The 19644-nt window shown below is 33.9% G+C and overlaps 1 protein-coding gene across 6 annotated transcripts in view; it reads right to left on the reverse strand.

The window, feature by feature from the left end:
• Positions 1-19644, reverse strand: part of LOC120768980 (leupaxin) — a 71987-nt gene that overhangs the window by 34128 nt on the left and 18215 nt on the right. For 4 of the 6 annotated variants that reach the window (XM_040095788.1, XM_040095785.1, XM_040095784.1 and 1 more), the window contains one exon: positions 15975-16197. The exons of 1 other annotated variant lie outside the window; for it this stretch is intronic. In XM_040095788.1, the coding sequence (XP_039951722.1) occupies positions 15975-16059 (85 nt within the window). In that variant the 5' untranslated portion in view covers positions 16060-16197. Of the gene's footprint in view, positions 1-1543; positions 1641-15974; positions 16198-19644 lie in introns of those variants that run through there. One more of the 6 variants, XM_040095787.1, reaches the window with a different exon arrangement.

Genomic DNA, 19644 nt, shown 5'->3' on the forward strand with positions numbered 1-19644 from the left:
CCACATACAAAAAATCCAATTATATAGAGTAAAGTCAGCCGGATGTTCGAAAATCCTGATATTAGTTATATAGGAGCTAAGTCAAGTTTTTGCTCAAATCCATCTATTTAAGGCAGAAAGATACACTGTAAAATACGCTCTCCCATTTTCATTTCAATAACTCACTTATTGGTCGATATATGCGGTACAAAGTCGACCGGAAGTTCTTTATTTAAGTATACATAATCGAAAATGTTTATTTAAGTATATGGGGGCTGAGGAAAGTATAGGCCGGATTCAACAAATTTTTGACATTCAGCAATACTTTTGCCAGGAAAGGATTCTCTCTGAAATCGAATTGTATATCTCATACATTGACCGATATTTCGATCAACAGTCAACTATAGGCACCTAGGTACCTAGAGGCTTGAACAGTATTAAAGGTATTATTCGTGGACAATTTTATTCCGTTTAATTCCATTAATTGCTTCTTGATTTGTGTACTGTAACTTAATATCTCTGTTCAGGGTATAAAAATAATTTTTTTTCCAGAAATATTCAACGCCATTCAATCACCATACTATATAATTACTATGTGGACAATGGCAAAAACAAAACAAATATTAGGCAAATAGCTGCATTCAAATAACATAAAACTGATCATACTTCAGGACTGTGCTTTTAATGGTCAAATCTATTCACAGTTGCATGAGAAACACTTAAATATAATCTAAGTTTATTTTTCGACTTTTGTTCATCACGATTCAGAATTCACCTAGGAGACTGATATCTTATGTTCTGTTATGTTATGTTAGATTATGTTATTTTAGACTTAACCTTTTTGGCTTATGTATTTTATATTGTATATTCTACTATATCTAACTTCAAGATACATAGATACATATGTTTTACAGGTTCAAGCAGAAATGGAATATAATTAGGTATGACTTAATAGCATATGCAAATATTATTACCAGAAACAAAATGTATCAATGATATCTAAATTCGAACACGTTTTTACGGCAATCGTAATACATTATTACTGTACTATATAGTAGACAGTACAAGAATATATGCTTTGAATGTACATATAAAGATTAGAGCGGATCGATTTTTCATATGAAATCGCGTATGTGGGAAATGTTCTACGGATATTTCTGAAAAACTTTTCCTAAGAAAATATGACTTTTTAGGTGGATTAAAATCTTTCGGAATAAAAAAAATTTCCCCTAAAGTTTGTGAGATATCCGATTGAATGCATTTAAATTTAATTTAACACAGACGTGTATTTTGATTAATAGAAACATTTGTTCGGAATCGGCCTTTAATTAAATTAAACAGCTAAGAGCAGGTAATATTGCAGAACTGTTCTCTAATACATGCTTAACAATGACAGTGAAAGTAAAGAAAATTGGACAATAGATCCATATTCTCTCAGATGTAATGTTCAGAAGGAGCCGTAGAATATTTCCCCAATACGCGATTTTATACAAAAAAAAAATCGACCCGCTCTAGTGTACATACGGTACAACATTGTGCTGTCATTCAATGAAAGTGAACTTACCTAAGCGCCTTTCGAACTCGCCCACTTTGAAAGCATCATTTGGCGGACTTAAAATCGATGACGAGTATAGCTTAGAAGACATTCTCAATTAAGGAAATCACTGTAAATATATTCACGCGTTGGTGGATAACACTATGAATTAACGGTAATAAAAGAAATATTTCGAAACCGCAAGCATAATAAGCAAAAAACCTGTATTTCACAACATCGTATATGGAATTAGAAGAATATTTAACGAACCTTTGAGAAACAAAATGTTATTAAGTCTTGTTGAATAGCTCACAACTGGCCAATTGTGAGATAGGGTTACATGTTAACGACTTGGAACACTTTCCGCAAATGGCCACAAGGTGAAACAATCACAAAGTAAAAAAGATGAAGAAGACCAACAAATTCACTCAATTATCTCAATTTGGCGAAACTCAGAAACTTTAAATATTTTCTAGCATCATCAGTTGACATACAACGCAAAAGCTGTTAATGTTCAATACCGCAAAAGCAACAATGATTATGTTATAAGAAGAATGGAAAATATGTGAACTTTTTGCGTTCTAAAGCTTATCTACTTAATTGCGATTAAGCTGGTTAGCATTCAATCCTCCCACATGAGCTATACCACATGGTATTCATATGCATACATTATGTAAGTACATACGTAACTGCACTTAAATAGCCATTTGGTCGGTATGTAAAAAGTGGATTAAAGCTGATTAGTAACTATCGCAACAATGCTGCACAACTCGCTTGAAATGCACACATAAAAATAAATACAAGTATGTTTTGTATTTTTTTTTATTATTTATTAATTAAAGTTATTTTATTAATGGAAATGTACAAGTGTGATATTATACTACATTTATCGAATTTAAATTGAAATGAAGCAATTTGCTCTATATCATGTTGCCAGATTACCAGTAAATTATGGTAGACCAAATAATATTTATAGAGAATTCATTAATTATATGGTTGATTATTAGTTTTAACAAAGAAAAGAAAAAAACGTAAACCCCGGTCGCACCAAAACTGAAATACACTTCACAAATTCAAAATATTCCTGGCAAGAACTTGATTTTGAAATTTTGATCGTTCAGTTTGTATGGCAGCTAATGCTATAATAAAACGATCAGAACAATTTCTTGGGAAATGGGACGGGATCGACACAACTCATCATTCATTACCTTATAGGGATATACAAGGTGCATTCCAAAGTAAACAGGACTTAAAAAAACAGAACAAATGGTTTTTTCGGCTAAATCAATTTATTTTATTCAAAATAGTGTCCTGTTTCAATACAGCTTTTAGCACGGTCCAAAAGCATGTCGAACAAGTGTTTTAGCTCGTTGGTCGGTATGGCCGCCAGTATGCCGGTGCAAACCTTTTGAATGGCCTCTACGTCTGCATAACGCTTTCCTTTTATGGGCAAATGCATTTTTCCGAAAAGGAAGAAGTCGCACGGTGCCATATCAGGTAAATACGGGGAGTGGTTAATGGTTAAAATGTGATTTTTTGTCAAATAATCGGTCACAAGCGTCCTTCGAATGTTGGATTCTGAGCAATTTTTGGTCGTCAATCAATTTGTGCGGAACAAACCGTGCGCACACTTTTCGTAAGCCCAAATGTTCGGTCAAAATGAATTATTATTTTCGCACCGATAACACAAACATACTGACACTTAAAACGCAATAACTTCACTTCCAATCCATGAAATTCTCACGGGACAATCGATAAAGATAGCAGATTCTAATGCACCAGTCGACATATAGATGCCGCCACCAGGGGGCGCTAGATTCAAAAAGTCCTGTTTACTTTGGAACGCACCTTGTAGAATAAATAAAATCGGGAAAAACACGCCTTGGACCCCATATAATTAACAGGCCTTATGTACCTGAAGGCACTTCCCTGGCTATAATCCTTGTAAGTTGCAAAAGTATGAAACGTTCGGTTATATCGGAACTTAGCTCTTCCTTACTGGTTTTAATTAAGTTTTTTCCACTAATTATAATGAATTGGCTAATTTTATTTAGCTCGGTAATAGAAATAGCGAATGGATAAGTTAGTATGTTTTTGTTCTTTTGTTAAGTAAAAAATGGAACATTTTTACAAGGTGTAATAGAGTGGTTATGTAATGTCATATAATGAGGCAACATTTTATGTGAGAAAATAAAACGGTATTAATTGGAAACTTCTCACTTTTCAAAGGCGATATTATTAGTGACTTGATATAGATTAGGTTCATGATAATAATATTTAACCATTGATAGTTATTTTATCTCTAATTTTCTCTTTGAACTTTGAACAATTATACCAGAAATAAATTATTAGAATTAAATATCGAGCATTGAGTATTTTTCAAGTAAGCAGAAATAGATGTATTTTATAAATTGAAAATAGTCTTTTGTTAATTTTTTAAGGCTTTATAATTTTGTCAGCTTAGAGAAAAGTTTATCAACTCAATCGCCTCTCTAACAATTAGCCATAGTTGAACTACATACATACATACATATGTATGTGAACTTGACTATAAAGTGGACGTGTTTTTCAATAAAATTTAACACGGTGAAAACATTTTCTTTGCATAGGCATTTTCTTTAAAATCTGTATTAGGAATATCCACCCGCTTAAATCAGGCATGAAAGTGAGGCAAATTACATACATATGTATGTATGTCTTACACATACATACATATGTACATATTTGACGATTGAAGGGTTTTAAAGCAAAAATTACACTATATTGTCAAAAGTGTGTTCGATAATGTACAAAAGGTCCGAATAAAATGACTCAAACCATATTTAAGAAATAAATTCGCAAAAAAATTATTTTTTTTACTTTGAAATCCTAGCCCATCCCTTAAGAAACTTTTTCCTATCTTCCAGTCAGAAAATTTCTAATGAAATGATTTTTATATTATTATCCATATAATAAAAAAAAGCGTATAGACGAGCTTAAAGTGAAATCAAAAAGTTAAAATCGATTTAATATTATTATTTAAATGAAGCCACCCCACTGCGAAACAACCAAAACCATATGTGACTCTCATAATTTTTATTTAATATCCCACCTTACTTGAGGACTTTTCAATTAAGCAAAAAGCTTTCAAATATTGACGATCAATTACCACACAATGACAACAAAAACAACACGCGAATAATCTGCAACCACACCAATCACAACAATTAGAATAACATAAACAAACGATGGAAGATTATACACAACCACAACAAACAATGCGCTATTCAAATACCGAGCGTAATAAAAAAGAAACAAAGTTCGCAAACGCGAGGTGCCGAGAGATGTGTTGCATTATTCGCGAAGCATAAATAAAAACATTGCGCTACGAGTACGTACGAGCGGTGAAAAATATCGGCAAAAATAAAAGCGGATAATCGAACACCTGTCTAAGCACGAATGGTAACAGCAAATGGCCTAGAATACAGAGGTCGTCTGACCGGCTGATTTACAAGCGCAGTTTTATGGCTCATTGTATGCACGTATAAAATACATATGTTTCATACATACATATATAGTACATACATATGTATGTATGTGCGCGGAGCAAAAAAGCTAGGTATTAGGCGGCGAAATCGCGTTGGCGAAAAACGTCGGTGACGGAGTTCTAATGTTGTAATATGGAAAAAGAAGTAGGCAGAATTGGGAAATGTTATTTCACAGACGGAAGCGAAAATTAGGCGGCACACCCACCTTCTAAATTCATTTGATACGAATGGATTTATGAGTTTGTTTGTGTGCATGCATTACGAAAACTCACGCGAAATTTAAATGTATAGAAAGTGGCACACATTTGTATTTATGAATTTATTTTTGGCGTGACGACCGCAAAGATTTCAAAATCGATTGAGAATTTCCATGCCAACTGCACAAAAAATAAAAAAAAAACCAACTACCCAATATACTATCGGTGGCAGTTGGAAAAAACAATCGTCGAAAGTGCCAAAGAATCAAAGCGCCTCACACATTTCATTGGCTTGGGTGGTGGGATTTCGAGCTTATTAAAGGAAACGTACTTTCTTACATATGTATGTATGTATGTATGTATGTATTTGTATTAGATTAGTTTTACAAATTTAAATTTTACTGAAATGAAACTGGAATAAAAACGTCAACTTTCGCCGAAGCTGATCCATTTCTTATAGTAACTATAGGTTTAACTAAATCTGGAAACGTAACCAGCCAATGGTTTGCAGAGTGCCCGCAGAGTGAACCCGAGCCAATCGTAAATTCGCGTAAATGGGAAAATGCGATCGCCTCGGAAAATGTTTTTCTAGTTATAATCAAGTTGTTTGATTTAACAACCATCTAGTCGAATAAATGTTACTAAAAATGGATAAAATATATTTTATGAAGATATTTATTTTGATTTTGATGGCCACTCTATATGCTATAGTAGTCCGGTCCGAACATTTTGTTCGGATATCGTATCATGGACAATAATCTATGCCAAATTTCACAAAGACATACTGTATAATTATACAGTTTTACACACAAGAACTTAATTTTGGCCGGACAGTTTGTATGACAGCTACATACATATGTATGTATATGCTATTGTAGAGCGTTTGTGGACAATTTGTGCGGATCTCGTAGCGTTGAATGGAACAATATTACGTGCTAAGTTTCGTGAAGATAATTTGTCATATGATATAGTTTTTCATACAAGACCTTGATTTTAGCCGGCCAGTTTATATGGCAACTATTTGCTACAGTGGTGCAATATACATAGATGGTTCGGAAAAATGAGAAGCTTCTTCGAAAGAAACGTGCATGTGCAAATTTCCGATCATTTCTCAAAAATTGAGGGATTATTTCGGGTATGAACAGACTAAGGAACATGGCTAAAACGACAAAGCTCGTCACACTGATAATTTATATGTATATTTACGTATAGGGTCTCCGACGTTCTGTTGCATGACAACGCTCAGCCTCAGGTTGCCAAACCCGTTAAAACCCACCTGGAAACGCTGAAATGGGAAGTTCTATCGCACCCGCCATATTCCTTAGATATTGCAGCGTCCGATTATTATTTGTTCTGTTAAATGGCACATGGTCTGGCTCAGAAGCAGTTCCACTCAAAAGACGGGCATCGAAAATTCGCTTGGTGCTTAGATAGCATTACAAGGAGAATGGTTTTATAATAATGTTATTCGAGTTTTGTCCGAAAGATGTCCGTTGGGCAATAACCGTAACCATTCCCTTGTAATAAAATTATATTGTTATTAAAAAAACAATAAGAACTATTGCGCGCCCAATATGATATTAAAAGGATTAGAGAAAAGAGTTTTAATAAGTCTTCCAAATATATAGATAAATACATTACAATAATTTTCTATGCCATTTGCAATGAAAAAAACTAAGAAGGAAACATATTTTTGAAAATAAAATTATGTTTAAACAGCATACTTTCTTATCACAAGTGTAACACAATGACTGCGTACGAATGCAAGCTAGAGTAAAATATATGTAAGTAAATATAAGTACGTCCTATGTATGTATGTATGTGTGCAGCGCGCCTTAATCAATCAACTCAATTTAACTGAACTGTATGTCTGTCTGTCTGTCATGACGATGAAGATGCGGTTGCACATTGTGCCGAGGGCGGTTAAAAATTCCAGCGAAGATTGTTATTTATATTAATTGCAGTCGTATTTTTATTTCTTATAGTAATCGTCATATTTATAGCACACAAGAGGCAAAAGTTATTGACATTCAGTTGCAGCAGCAGAAAAGCTTGTAGTGCCATTTCTGTGTTTTTGCTATTATTGTTATGCTTAATAATTGTTGTTGCACAAACAATAATTTTTCACAGCACATAGTCGGGCAATGGAACGCATAATGCACATGCACTCGCAGGCAGATGCGCACTGACGAACAGATGCGATGAGAACACAGCTGATGTTGCACACACACATGGATAACTTATTACAAGAACAAAAAATACAGATATAGAAAAAATTGCATAAAGCAAAGGTAAGTCGACTTGAGGTATTTAATATTGATAGAAAATGTATTTGCGATTTTCGTAAAATTTCTGTTTATTATGCTTTCACGGAATATGTCTTCGATATAATTGTTGGTATTGCTCTTATACGCGCGTACGTCCTCAACTCGATTTCACGCATTGTGCTATTTACCTCAGGAAGAAAAAATAATAATTTTTAAGTATATTCTATATTAATATAAATTGGAAAATTTCACAAAAATATCTTTCAGTTTGCTACGCGCTTGCAAAATCTCGATGGCAACTAAACGCGCATGCTATCGAATAAGCGCCACAGACGCGCGCCAAGCAAGCAGAGCAGCTGTTGTATTGAGCACAGCAGCAACTCACTCAATCAATAATCCACTCGTTTCGAGAACGATTCCAACACATAATTTTAACTATAAGAATTATATGTTGTGCGCCCTAACATGAGTGAGAACTTTTGGCGGCTCTACGCTGGCAGGGTTATTTTCATAAATCGGTTTGCTCCTTTTTCCCTTTTTGAAATGCCAGAAAAACTCGTCTACTCATCTAGCCGAATATCACTCATTAACATGTTCACTACCTGCAGGCTGCTGCTTCCGAAATCGTCTTCCTTTTAACCGTTGCTGAAAATGTTGAAAAAGCAACAGATACTTATTTCCACATGTGGCACTCGTTGACGCCGATCTCACCTTGATCATTGCGAACGCCGCGTACAATGAGAAAAACAAAACCAAAAAAGCGACAACAAATACATAGGTATATATAGAAAACGAAAACATATCAGTATGCCAGATTTTCTACTTAATACGGGGGCGATCTACTATGGGACGAGGTTGATGAGAAATTCAAATAGCAGGTTATTTTTTAATATAAAGTCCAATCATGCCTACAAATAACATAAGATATTGTAATATTTTAATTTATAATTTTTACAGCCCAAAGCTCTATTAAACTGAGCCTTCATGTTTCGTGTAATCGTTTTTTTATACCCAGAACAAGGTAAAGTTTGTAACACCCAGAAGGAAACGTCGGATACCTTAAAAATATGTATATACTGTGACATTTGAATTTAAACTGCGCGCGTCGAAGGATTTGGAGAGTTATTTTTTTTTTGGGTTGGTAGTACTGTCAGTCACATTTATGTCAAATTTCATGTCAAAATATTCATTAGTGTTTGAGATACGTGTCGTTTTGTGAGCTGCTAAAAGTGAGTTTTTCGTTTTTTGCGATGCCGAAATTTGTGGAGCAAAGAATTTGCATTAAATTTTGTTTACGGAATCAATTTTCTGCTGCGGATACGTTGAGGATGGTGCAGAAAGCCTTTGTTTACAAGTGGTATAGTGAGTTCCAAGCCGGCCGTGAACGTGTCGAAGACGAAGAGCGTCCAGGGCGACCATCAACCTCAACCGACGAAGCTCACGTTCAACAAAGATTTGGTGTTGAAAACCGTCGATTAACAATTAGAAACTTTGCTGATGAAGTTGGCATATCGAAAGGCTCAGCCAATACCATTTTAAAGGATGTTTTGGGCCTCAAGCGCGTCAATAATACATATAAATAAATGATCAGCATAGTATGACAAGCTGAGCCGATTTGGCCATGTTCTTTGAAAGCATTGTCATATAGTATTTTGTAGTAAAAGCCGTCTTCTTTTAAATATTTTCCATATAATGGAAAATTTTTTCATTTGGGAAGTCGATTTTAGATTCATTACTTTAAAAAAAAATTGTTTGTTTACATTTTTTTCTCTTTGTAGTGTGTAAATCAGCTGTAATTAAATATGTAAAAAGAGATTCGGCTGGCTATATTTTAGTAAGTATGAAAACTGCAGTTTCACTTAAATAAGCCTCAAACACGACCAAATCGCTCCTTGAACTAAAAAAAAATCCGTTCTTCAAAGACTTTTGTCACTATTCCAGTAATATCAATAATTTAAAACCAAAAAATATATTATATACATTAGGGTGTGCCATTTTGAGGCAACCTTTTTTTTCAACTGAAAAACAGGCTCAAAACTTTCGAAATGTGTAAAAAAAAAGTCACTCAAAAGACGAGCTCTTAATATTAATATTAAGAGGTGCCTCTTTCAAATTTTCTGTTTTCCATATAAAATACATGGAAAAAAAATAATTTTTTTGTGGTTGTTATTGTGCGGTGGTTATTATATGTGCACGCGATGGCTGCCAGTAGGGATGGTAAACTCGATTCCGATTCTACTCGAAAATCGAGTTTTCTCGTAAAATGATCGATTTTTCAGAATCGATCTTCAGTAGTCGAAGTCTATTAAGAATCGATTCTTGACATTCAAAAAATCGATTATTTTACGAGAAAACTCGATTCTCGAGTAGAATCCGAATCGAGTTTACCATCCCAACTGGCAGCCATCGCGTGCACATATAATAACCTCCGCAGAATAACCACCACAAAAAAACGATTTTTTTCCATGTAATTTATATGGAAAACAGAAAATTTGAAAGAGGCACCTCTTAATATTAATATTAAGAGCTCATCGTTTGAGTGACTTTTTTTTTTACACATTTCGAAAGTTTTGAGCCTGTTTTTCAGTTGAAAAGAAAAGGTTGCCTCAAAATGACACACCCTAATATACATACATACTTATATTGAGGCAGATATTATGATTTTAATTATAAAATTGATTTTTTAACCGATTATTCTCAAAACTTTTTTTAAACATATTAAGTACGTATGGGAATTTTTGACTCCAAAACCATTTTGGTCGTTTTTTTAGGTTGACAATACATACCTATGTATGTATACGAAAAGAATTCATATATCAAATATCATAAATCAAATACGTGTGTATGTATGTACATATATATGCTTGTATATCGTATCTACTGCGATCGATTTGAGCAATGCATTTACTAATTAGTTGCACTGTCACGCGGCTGCTTAGAATTTTCAGCATATCTGGCTAATGTGTGATGCTACGACGAATGAATGAGTCATTTGACTTTGACTAAATTTAGCAACCAAAAACAAACAAAAATTAAAAATCGAGTGAACGAAAAACTAATTTACGACGACGACAATAAATTCAAAAAATAAAAAGAAAACACAAAGCAAAAAACATGAAAATTGTGTGATTTTTTTTGCCACAGACAAACATTGAATAGTAATATTTCAATTGTTCGAAAAGTTTGTACAACCCATCACCACTCAGAAATCAACATTTCTTTTAAATATGGGTAAATTTAATAAAATGTGAGATATTGAAAGAGACTTCAAAATAACAAAACTACAATTAAAAAATATAAACGAAACATTATATAAAAAATAAATTAAAAAAAACGTTAACTTCAGTTGCATCTAAGATGCAAGTACCGTTCACGAATAAGTTTTCATGTTGATTTTAATTGTTTAATAGTGATCCGCTTTGAACAATTTCATCGGCTGTTATAGCGTGCCTTCGGTCTCAAACCGTGCCAAATTTTGTGATGATATCTTGTCGATGTCTGTTCATCGTTAAGTTTGTATGGCTGCTCTACGCTATAGTTTTCCGATCTAAACAAATATTTCGAGAATTTTGTCTTTACCTTGGATAATAATACGGGTTTCGTGAATTTCGTGAAGATATCTCGCCAAAAAATGTTTTCAATATTAGGACATGATTTTCGTCGTTTAGTTTATATGGTAGCTCCGATATCGGAGGTTCCGAGCAGCTTCTTGGGGAGAAAAGAACGTGTGCAAAAATTCAGATCGATGTCTCGAAAATTGAGGGATTAGTTTCTGCATATACAGACAGACGGACATGGCTAAATCAACTTAACTCCTTATGCAGATTATTTAAGTAAAAAATGCTATGAAATTTATAACAATAGTTTATAGTAATATTTATACTTTCATTTCCTTAGCACCGTTCACAAGTTTATTTGTTTGTTTAAGCGCCCCTTTTGCACCCCGAAACAAAAACAACGATAGCGATACCAATATTCGATAACAGGTGCACACGTAAACACAAGTAAAACACAAATACAGTTCGAATATTCTTCAAAATTCATGTGGGTTGGATTTTATTAGAATTGACAAATGTCAAGTGATCAATAAAAATCTGATTGGCTTAAACGGTGCTCAATTGCGTCACCTCAAAAGATGATTGAGCATCAAAAGTAGTTCTCGAATTATGCTAACATATTCTAGAAATTTATTTTGCTACATTGAATATACATATGTTCATACATGTATGCATGTACATACATAAATGTTTGAGCAGCCCAGTTTGCTTTCAGATGTTTACCAGAACAGTAATATTTGAGTAACAAATAAAGTGTTCCGAAAGTTGTGAATGCAATTGAAAGTGTTAGTCACATAGTCCACACTACACAATTCTACACAATTCTTGCCCGTTGCAGCAAACATAATATACTATACAACAAAACACAGTAGCTGAGTGAAGGTGACAAACTTTGCATAGCCAAAAGGCGCATAACTTCGCCTGAAAGCCGGCTTTGATTACTTACTGCTTCTATGAGCGCAAGCAAACAGTGGTGTCAATAAAATTTGCCGATGCTGGTAGGTTTGTATGTTCATACATTGTTATATTAACGAACTGGCCCGTGTCGTGGGCAAAAAATGGACACAACGTGCTAAATAAAATTATTATTTTTTTATTTTTAGATTAGTTTCAAGAAAAATATTTAGTATATGTTCGAAAAGTAAGGTATAACTGCATTCTTCAATTCTCAGCGCTACAAGCTTTTTTGCGACCTTTGAGTTACCGCTAAGTGGTGAAAGGTCTGGTACTCTTAGCAATACGAACAGATCAAAATACTCCAAACAAATCAGATTATCCTTTCTTGATCGAATATCTTCTGATTGTAAATTTTCAAATGCAGATATTCAATGAATTATTTTTCTAATTAAATAATTCGTACGAGTTCTTACTTAATTGTACAACATGATAAGGGATTCCTTTTTTTAAGGAAATTAACTTACATACATTGAAAAGGACCTATAATTGAAAGTAAATTAATATTTTATTAGATTCAACTTTTTTGTATTGATTTAATTACTTCTAGAGTGGTACACCCACACATCCAGAGATTTCATATTTATGCATAGTATATGCCATAATTTTGTTGCAAATAGCAAGGAAATATTTATATATTTCTCTTCAATAATAAACCATTTAAGCTTATTAAGTTGATTTAGATATGAATTTGGGTGCACACACACAAATAATGGTGCATTTTGAATCTCGCAATCTCCTCTGGATACCTTGAAAGCATTGTGTTTTAGAATGGACATCAATAGGTTAGGTAGATGCTAACGAGCGAAATGGGGTAATAATCCGCCACCTTTCATATAAAAGCTATGTTCGAAATTAAAAATTATTTAGCAGTTCCTAAGATCTATTATTCAGGAGTTCTGCAAGTGGGCATGATACCAATTATTGAGATTCGACTAATTTAAATTGACTTTCAATACGTCAAATAATATATCAAATATCCTACGGGCATTGCCAGAAAATATTTTTTAAAGCATAAGACATTGCCCTAACCCTCATTCACCCAGCATTTCAAAATTCGACCTTTCGGTTAACTTCATAGTAGACATAAGTATATACATACATACGTATGTTGCCTTTTATATTTCGGGATTTGGCAACCGTAGTGTTGCAATCTGGTAACTCAAATTTTATCGCAAAGTTTGATATTTTTGATGTTATACATACATATGTACTCAGAAGGTTTTGATATACGACTTACAGTAACTTGAAATATGCATCTCGGCCAAAAAATATAATTAAACCGTAAACATTTTCTAACAACTCAGCAACAGTGCAACGACGATTTTAATTAAGTTTTTTGCGACGAAACTCAATCAATATCCAGTGTTTATCGGCGGTATGGTGAATTTAATCGAGCAGATCACTCCAAAACGAATTTTGGGAAGGTCATCCAAAATCAGTTGTTATCCCGCAAGCTATTGATTCTAAGTATGTGCAAACTCATATTGTGACCTATCGTGAGATAGAGGCAATTATAGGCATTAGTGGATATATCGCAGTAATACCATCAGAACAAAGCAGAAGAGTAAATTCTGAGTGATACCCAACTATCTGTTTGCCAGTTGTCTTTCAAGAAATCAGGAAAACCAACCGCCGAAGACGAGAACTCTCACACATCGAATGAAATAACTCCATCATTCAATCAGTTTTAGCCGGCATGTACATACTTATGTATATTATATTGAGTTTAGTGATATTTGATGCTAAAAATTAGTGATGAATTGATAACTTTTCCTAGCCATATTGAAAGTATGGGTTTGCATATGACCGGCATCCCCTTTGTTTAACAATCTCTTCTACCATATTCAGTTTTCTAAACTAAAACCAAATGAACTTAAATTTAAACCTAAATATAACGGTTTATTAAAGAGCTAGTGTGTAAATAAAAACAGTAAGAAATATAACTTATAAACTCCTGAACAAATCTTTGTTGTTGTGGTGGTTTTGGAAAAAGTCTTGCGGTATTTTTATTGAATTTTTTATTGAAATTGAAATGAATTTTTGATGACTCATGCCTAGCTCTTAACCGATGCTACGGCTGCTACTATGCCGGTCTCTTTCGACCAATTCAGCGATTTTATCGCAATTTTCGACGACAGGCCTTCCGGAGCGTGGCGCATCTTCGACCACCTCTACACCAGAACGAAAACGTTGAAACCATCGTTGTGCGGTGGAAATGGAAACTGTATCGGATCCATAAACTGCACACATTTTATTGGCGACTTGAGATGCATTTTTGCCTTTATCGTAGTAGTACTGTAAAATATGCCGTATTTTCTCTTTATTTTGCTCCATGTTTGCGACGCTATAACTCACGAACGACTTAAAAGAAACGACAATCAATCAAACACGTGTTAGCGCGTGAAATGAGCTTTCCAAAAAGGTATACTCGTAGCATGACCCGATGCGACGAATAAAACTAGAACTACGCACTTTCAGCGCCAACTAGCGAAAATACCGCAAGACTTTTTTGGCAACCTAATATAAACAAGTAAGGAGAGGCTAAGTTCGGGTGCAACCGAACATTTTATACTCTTGCAACTTGTAAGAATCAAAGCCAGGGAAGTACTTTAAGGTGCAAAAACATTCATATAGAGTAAAATCTGCCGGATGTTCGAAAACCATGATATTAGTTATGTACATATATAGGGGAAAGGCCAAGTTTTCGCTCAAATTTATCTATTTCGATATACATATGTGGTACAAGGTCAGCCTGAAGTTCGACAAATTTTATATTAGGTATATGGGGGCTAAGTATTGGTCCAATTCAATCCATTTTTGACATACAGACATATCATTATAAGAGAAGGATTATCCCTCAATTTCAGTTACACATATCACACATTGACCGACATTTTCGATCAAAATTAACATTTCGATTTCGACATTTTCGATTAAAAAATTATCCCATTATATAAATTGATTCTTGACTTGTGTACTGGAAACTGAAACTAATCAAATGGAATTTAAAATTGTGCTATATGGAAAGTAGGCGTGGTTATTATCCGATTTTGCTCATTTTCACAACGTGAAATATAATAATGAAAAGAAAGCCACGTACTAAATTTTGTCGAAATCGGTTGGTCAGTCCCGAGATATGGGATTTCTTAAAAAAAAAATGGGCAGTGTCACGCCCAATTTTTACACTAGGCTTATAGGAGCCTCTTATACCATCTTGGTGGTAAAATTTAATCCCTGGCTTTTTTTTATTGATTTATAGCGCTTTTAGTTGTTTTTAACAATATTAACAGTACCGTTAATTGGGGAGTAACCGGGATTACACTATTTTTACACTATCGTTAGAAGTTCTTATAAGATTTGTTTTCAGCAAATTTTGTTGTTGTGGCTTAAGCGGTTTAGGAGATATCTACATTAAATTTGTTAAGCGGTGTGGCAACGTCCACTTTTTTTTTTTTAATTTTGCCCACAGGTGCCTCTTTAATTTAGTGCTTAATATTGGTACTTTATGTGTTTTCGCTTAATGTCGGGTTGTGGACGTGGCAGTGGACCGATTACGCCCATCTACGAACTCGAAAATTTTTTTTTGTACTAGGGAATCTACATACCAAGCTTCATCAAGATATTTCAATATTTACCCAAGTTTTAACTTGCACGGACGGACCCTTAACAGGATTTCAATTTTTCTCTTCACACTAATCATTTATATTTACATAACCCTATATCTATCTCGATTATATAATAAAATCTATAATATACTCTGTAACAACTGGTTACAAAAGTATTAAAATGCTGCTAATTTTCAAAATAAAGAAGAATCGTATATTCGATTTCGTTCTTTATGAGCCAATTAACAAATATCCTAAAGAATGCCAAAATTTTAAAATGAGGACACAGAAATTTGAAATATTAAACAATTGCCTTAAAAATAGTGTTAAAAACACGGACATGATACTTACATCCGGGTTGTATTCCTTTTGCTCGTATCGTACGATAAGGCTGCCGTGCACCGGGATCAAATTTTCCATACATTGTTCTATCCATTTTAGCTTGATTTTAAAGTCATACACACATAGCAGCTATATAAATATTTTCAATCAATTTTTGTGTTGTCAAATTTGTATTTTTAAGTTTCGTTGTTGTTTGTTAACGAAAGCACACCGCTACAAATCACTGAGTAATCTAAACCAAAATTACACTTTCACATAAATCACCAAAAAGAAATTATTTTCAAAATGTTATTAAGTTTTCTGCAAATTATAAGCGAGGGTTACAGGTCAACCACAGCCATCGACATAAATCACTTGGTAAGCACACATACGAACCACCGACTCCTCGGCGTGGTAAAGATCCAACAAAAATTACAAGCGCGATGGATTTTGTGAACAATTGGACGTTTGTAGCCGGTTGATCAAAGACATCTGACATCTGGTGCGAGTATTTGCGTCACCTTCACTACACTTCGATCACACGAGATTTCGGTGGTTGGTTCTTTTGGATATACATATATATACATATGTACATATATATTAATTTGTATGTATGTATATAGACAAATTTGTTTGTGAGAATTTAGAAAAAATTGAGAAATTCATACGATTTGATTTTCAGTAAATAAATGAAAACATTTTAATCAACCAACCGAATCAGCTGTCGATGACATACATACATACTTATACGTACGCATATGAATTATGTATACAGTCAACGCAAGTGGGAGCGGTGGACCGCTTGAAAACATGTACATATGTACAAATAGGTATGTTCGTTCCGCCACAGACATACACTCAGCCAGGCAAGCTGCCAAACAACTTGGAACAATATGCAGTTAGAATAGCAAACGCAATCTCATGAATCTAAATCTGATGCGACAACGTTGGAAGCAACGGGCAGTTGGCCAAGCGTACGGCGCTGCTGCCGGCGCTAACGGAGAGCACAGCGACAGCGGCAACAGCAATAACAACAAACAAATGCTTTGTCTTCGCTTTAATTTATACGTTTTTAATATATTTTTAATTTTATTTTTTATACTGTCACACAATCATACGTACATACATATGTGCATGGATTACAGTTGATCTTAACTAAATGAAAATAAAATTTTGTCTGATTGAATTTCTAATGTGCGGTGCTGATCCCGCTGCCCAGCGTCCGTCACTCTTTAGCCCACGCAGATCAAGGTTTTTGTTGTCATCGGATGTTTTGTTGGCTGCGGCGTCGTATTGCCTTCCATATTTTGTCACTCTCTTGGATAAATTGTTTTGGTCGGCCGGTAGTTGGGTAATCTCGTGAACAAGTGAACGACGACGCGGTGACTCAATATTTTGCGGCTCAACTTCGCCCGGTTCACGACAATAACACCCGGACACCTACATACACACATATGTACAAGTATGTACATACTTATTTACCTGAATTTTTTCGCTTTTTGACACAAAATAAATATACATACATATGTTTATCCATACATACATTGGTATGTATTTTACCGTCAGTTCAGCTTTTAATATATTCGTTCAGAGAGATCATACAAATGTATGTGGATTTAACGGTCATAATTTTTTTAGTGAGATTTTACTTCGTGTTAATTAAGTGACTGCACATACGTACATATTTATATATAGGATACTTCTTCAACGAGTTTTTAACAATATAGCGAATTATTTGTATATAAAATATATGTACATATGTATGTATGTACATATATACATACGTAAGAAGTTATACCTTGAAGGTAAGCTCTTTTATTTAACTTTGCATTATTGTTATTTTTTCAGCGAAATTTCTAGCTTTAATTGGCATATTTTAACAAATAGCGAATCATTAATCTAGCTAAACATTAATAAATATTCAAGAAGTTTAGAATTAGTTTCAAGCGTTCTTAATGAAATCAATAAGAGATCATGTACAGTAGAGGCTAGTTTAATAAGCACCGAAAGAAATAAAAATACACATAGTTTATAAAATTTTTACATACAAAACTTGATATCGCTTAGTCAATTTCTATGTCAGCTTTACGCTATAGGGGTCCAACATTTTGTTAGATAGAAAAGTTTTCCCATACAAGAACTTGATATTGCTCAGTCGGTTTGTATAGCAACTTTACACTATAGTGATCCGATATAACAAAAAAACAGAATTGAGAATATAAATGAAGGATACCCTAGAGTGAGTAAAATCAAGAAGAACTTTATCGGAAATCGAGTTAAACTCACGCATAGCACGCTTGAGAGAAGCATATTCAGCAAATTTAGAACTTTCCTTTTTATAATAAAATGGGAAATAGATCTGAGACAACGCTGAGGAGTATTGAAGTTAATTTTCCCCAATAAATAGGGACAGTCAATACCTCCATTAATTACATTGAAAACCAACTGCGTACTCCAAAATGGACCGAACAAAACATGTATACAGTAATTTTAACGTGTAGGGGTCGGAAAAATTGAAAGCATTTCGGCGGACAAAGCCGAGCACAGCGAATGATTTAGAAGTGATATAGTTGATGTGATTAATGAAAGAATATCTGTTGTTAAAGATTACCCCAAAATCTTTAATTTTTGTAACGCATTTTAGGACGTAATTAGAAATATTGTAACTTGAAGGTAAGATGCTAGGTCCCCTGCCATAAGAGATCTGAGAACATTTATCTAGATTCAGAAGAAGCTTCGATTTCAGGCACCAATCATTAAAAGTATCAATATCCCATTGAAGTTTGAATACTTCTATATCTTGTGAGTTTTGATTATTGCGAAAATTTTTAAGTCATCTGCATACAACAAAAAGTTAGCAAAAGAGAAGCAACTGGGAATGTCATTGATAAACAGCACAAAGAGAAGTGGACGCAAGACGCTTCCTTGTGGCACTCCCGAAGACGCAATGAATGAATCAGATGACACTCCATCGACACTGACAACACATCGTCTATTGCGCAGATATGATTTAATCCACTGCAAGAAGACAGAGTAAAACCCTAAAGATTATAATTTTTTAATTAGAATATTGTGTGAAACTTTAACAAAGGCTTTAGAGAAATCGGTGGAGACACAATCTAGCGGAGAATGCAGACATGCAATAATCATAAAAGCACGTTTATAAAATTTCAAATCAAAATCTCTAAAACTGAGGACTACTTCGAGTACATATATACGGATAGATAGACACACTTGACTAAATCGACTTTTGTTGAACTTTTATATATGTATATGTATGTATATATACTTTATGCCGTTTCCGACGTTTCCTTCTGGGTGTTCCAAACTTAATGACAAACTCAATATACTCTGTTCTGGGTATAAAAACAAATAAAGTATACGTGCTTAAAGTGAAGAATTGGTTCCGCAAGCGATAAATAGAGAAAAAATTGCTTTGGAATTTGAGTTAATAAAATCTAACTGACTAATTCATAGATTCCAAAAACTAAAATAATATTTTTTAGGTGTAAGCACGATACTTAAATCAAGGAGCCTCAAACGAAAAAGCACTAAAATTACCCCACGTTTCAGTCTACAGAGTATAAGCACAATATACGCTAAAACAATTTTAAAATTTATATAATTACATTTTTAATGTTATTAAATGGCTTAAATAAAATTTAGGATTGCTAGCTGTTGGAAATTTGATATACGACTT

Source organism: Bactrocera tryoni, chromosome 2 (genome assembly GCF_016617805.1).
Source record: "Bactrocera tryoni isolate S06 chromosome 2, CSIRO_BtryS06_freeze2, whole genome shotgun sequence".
Classification (NCBI taxonomy): domain Eukaryota; kingdom Metazoa; phylum Arthropoda; class Insecta; order Diptera; family Tephritidae; genus Bactrocera; species Bactrocera tryoni.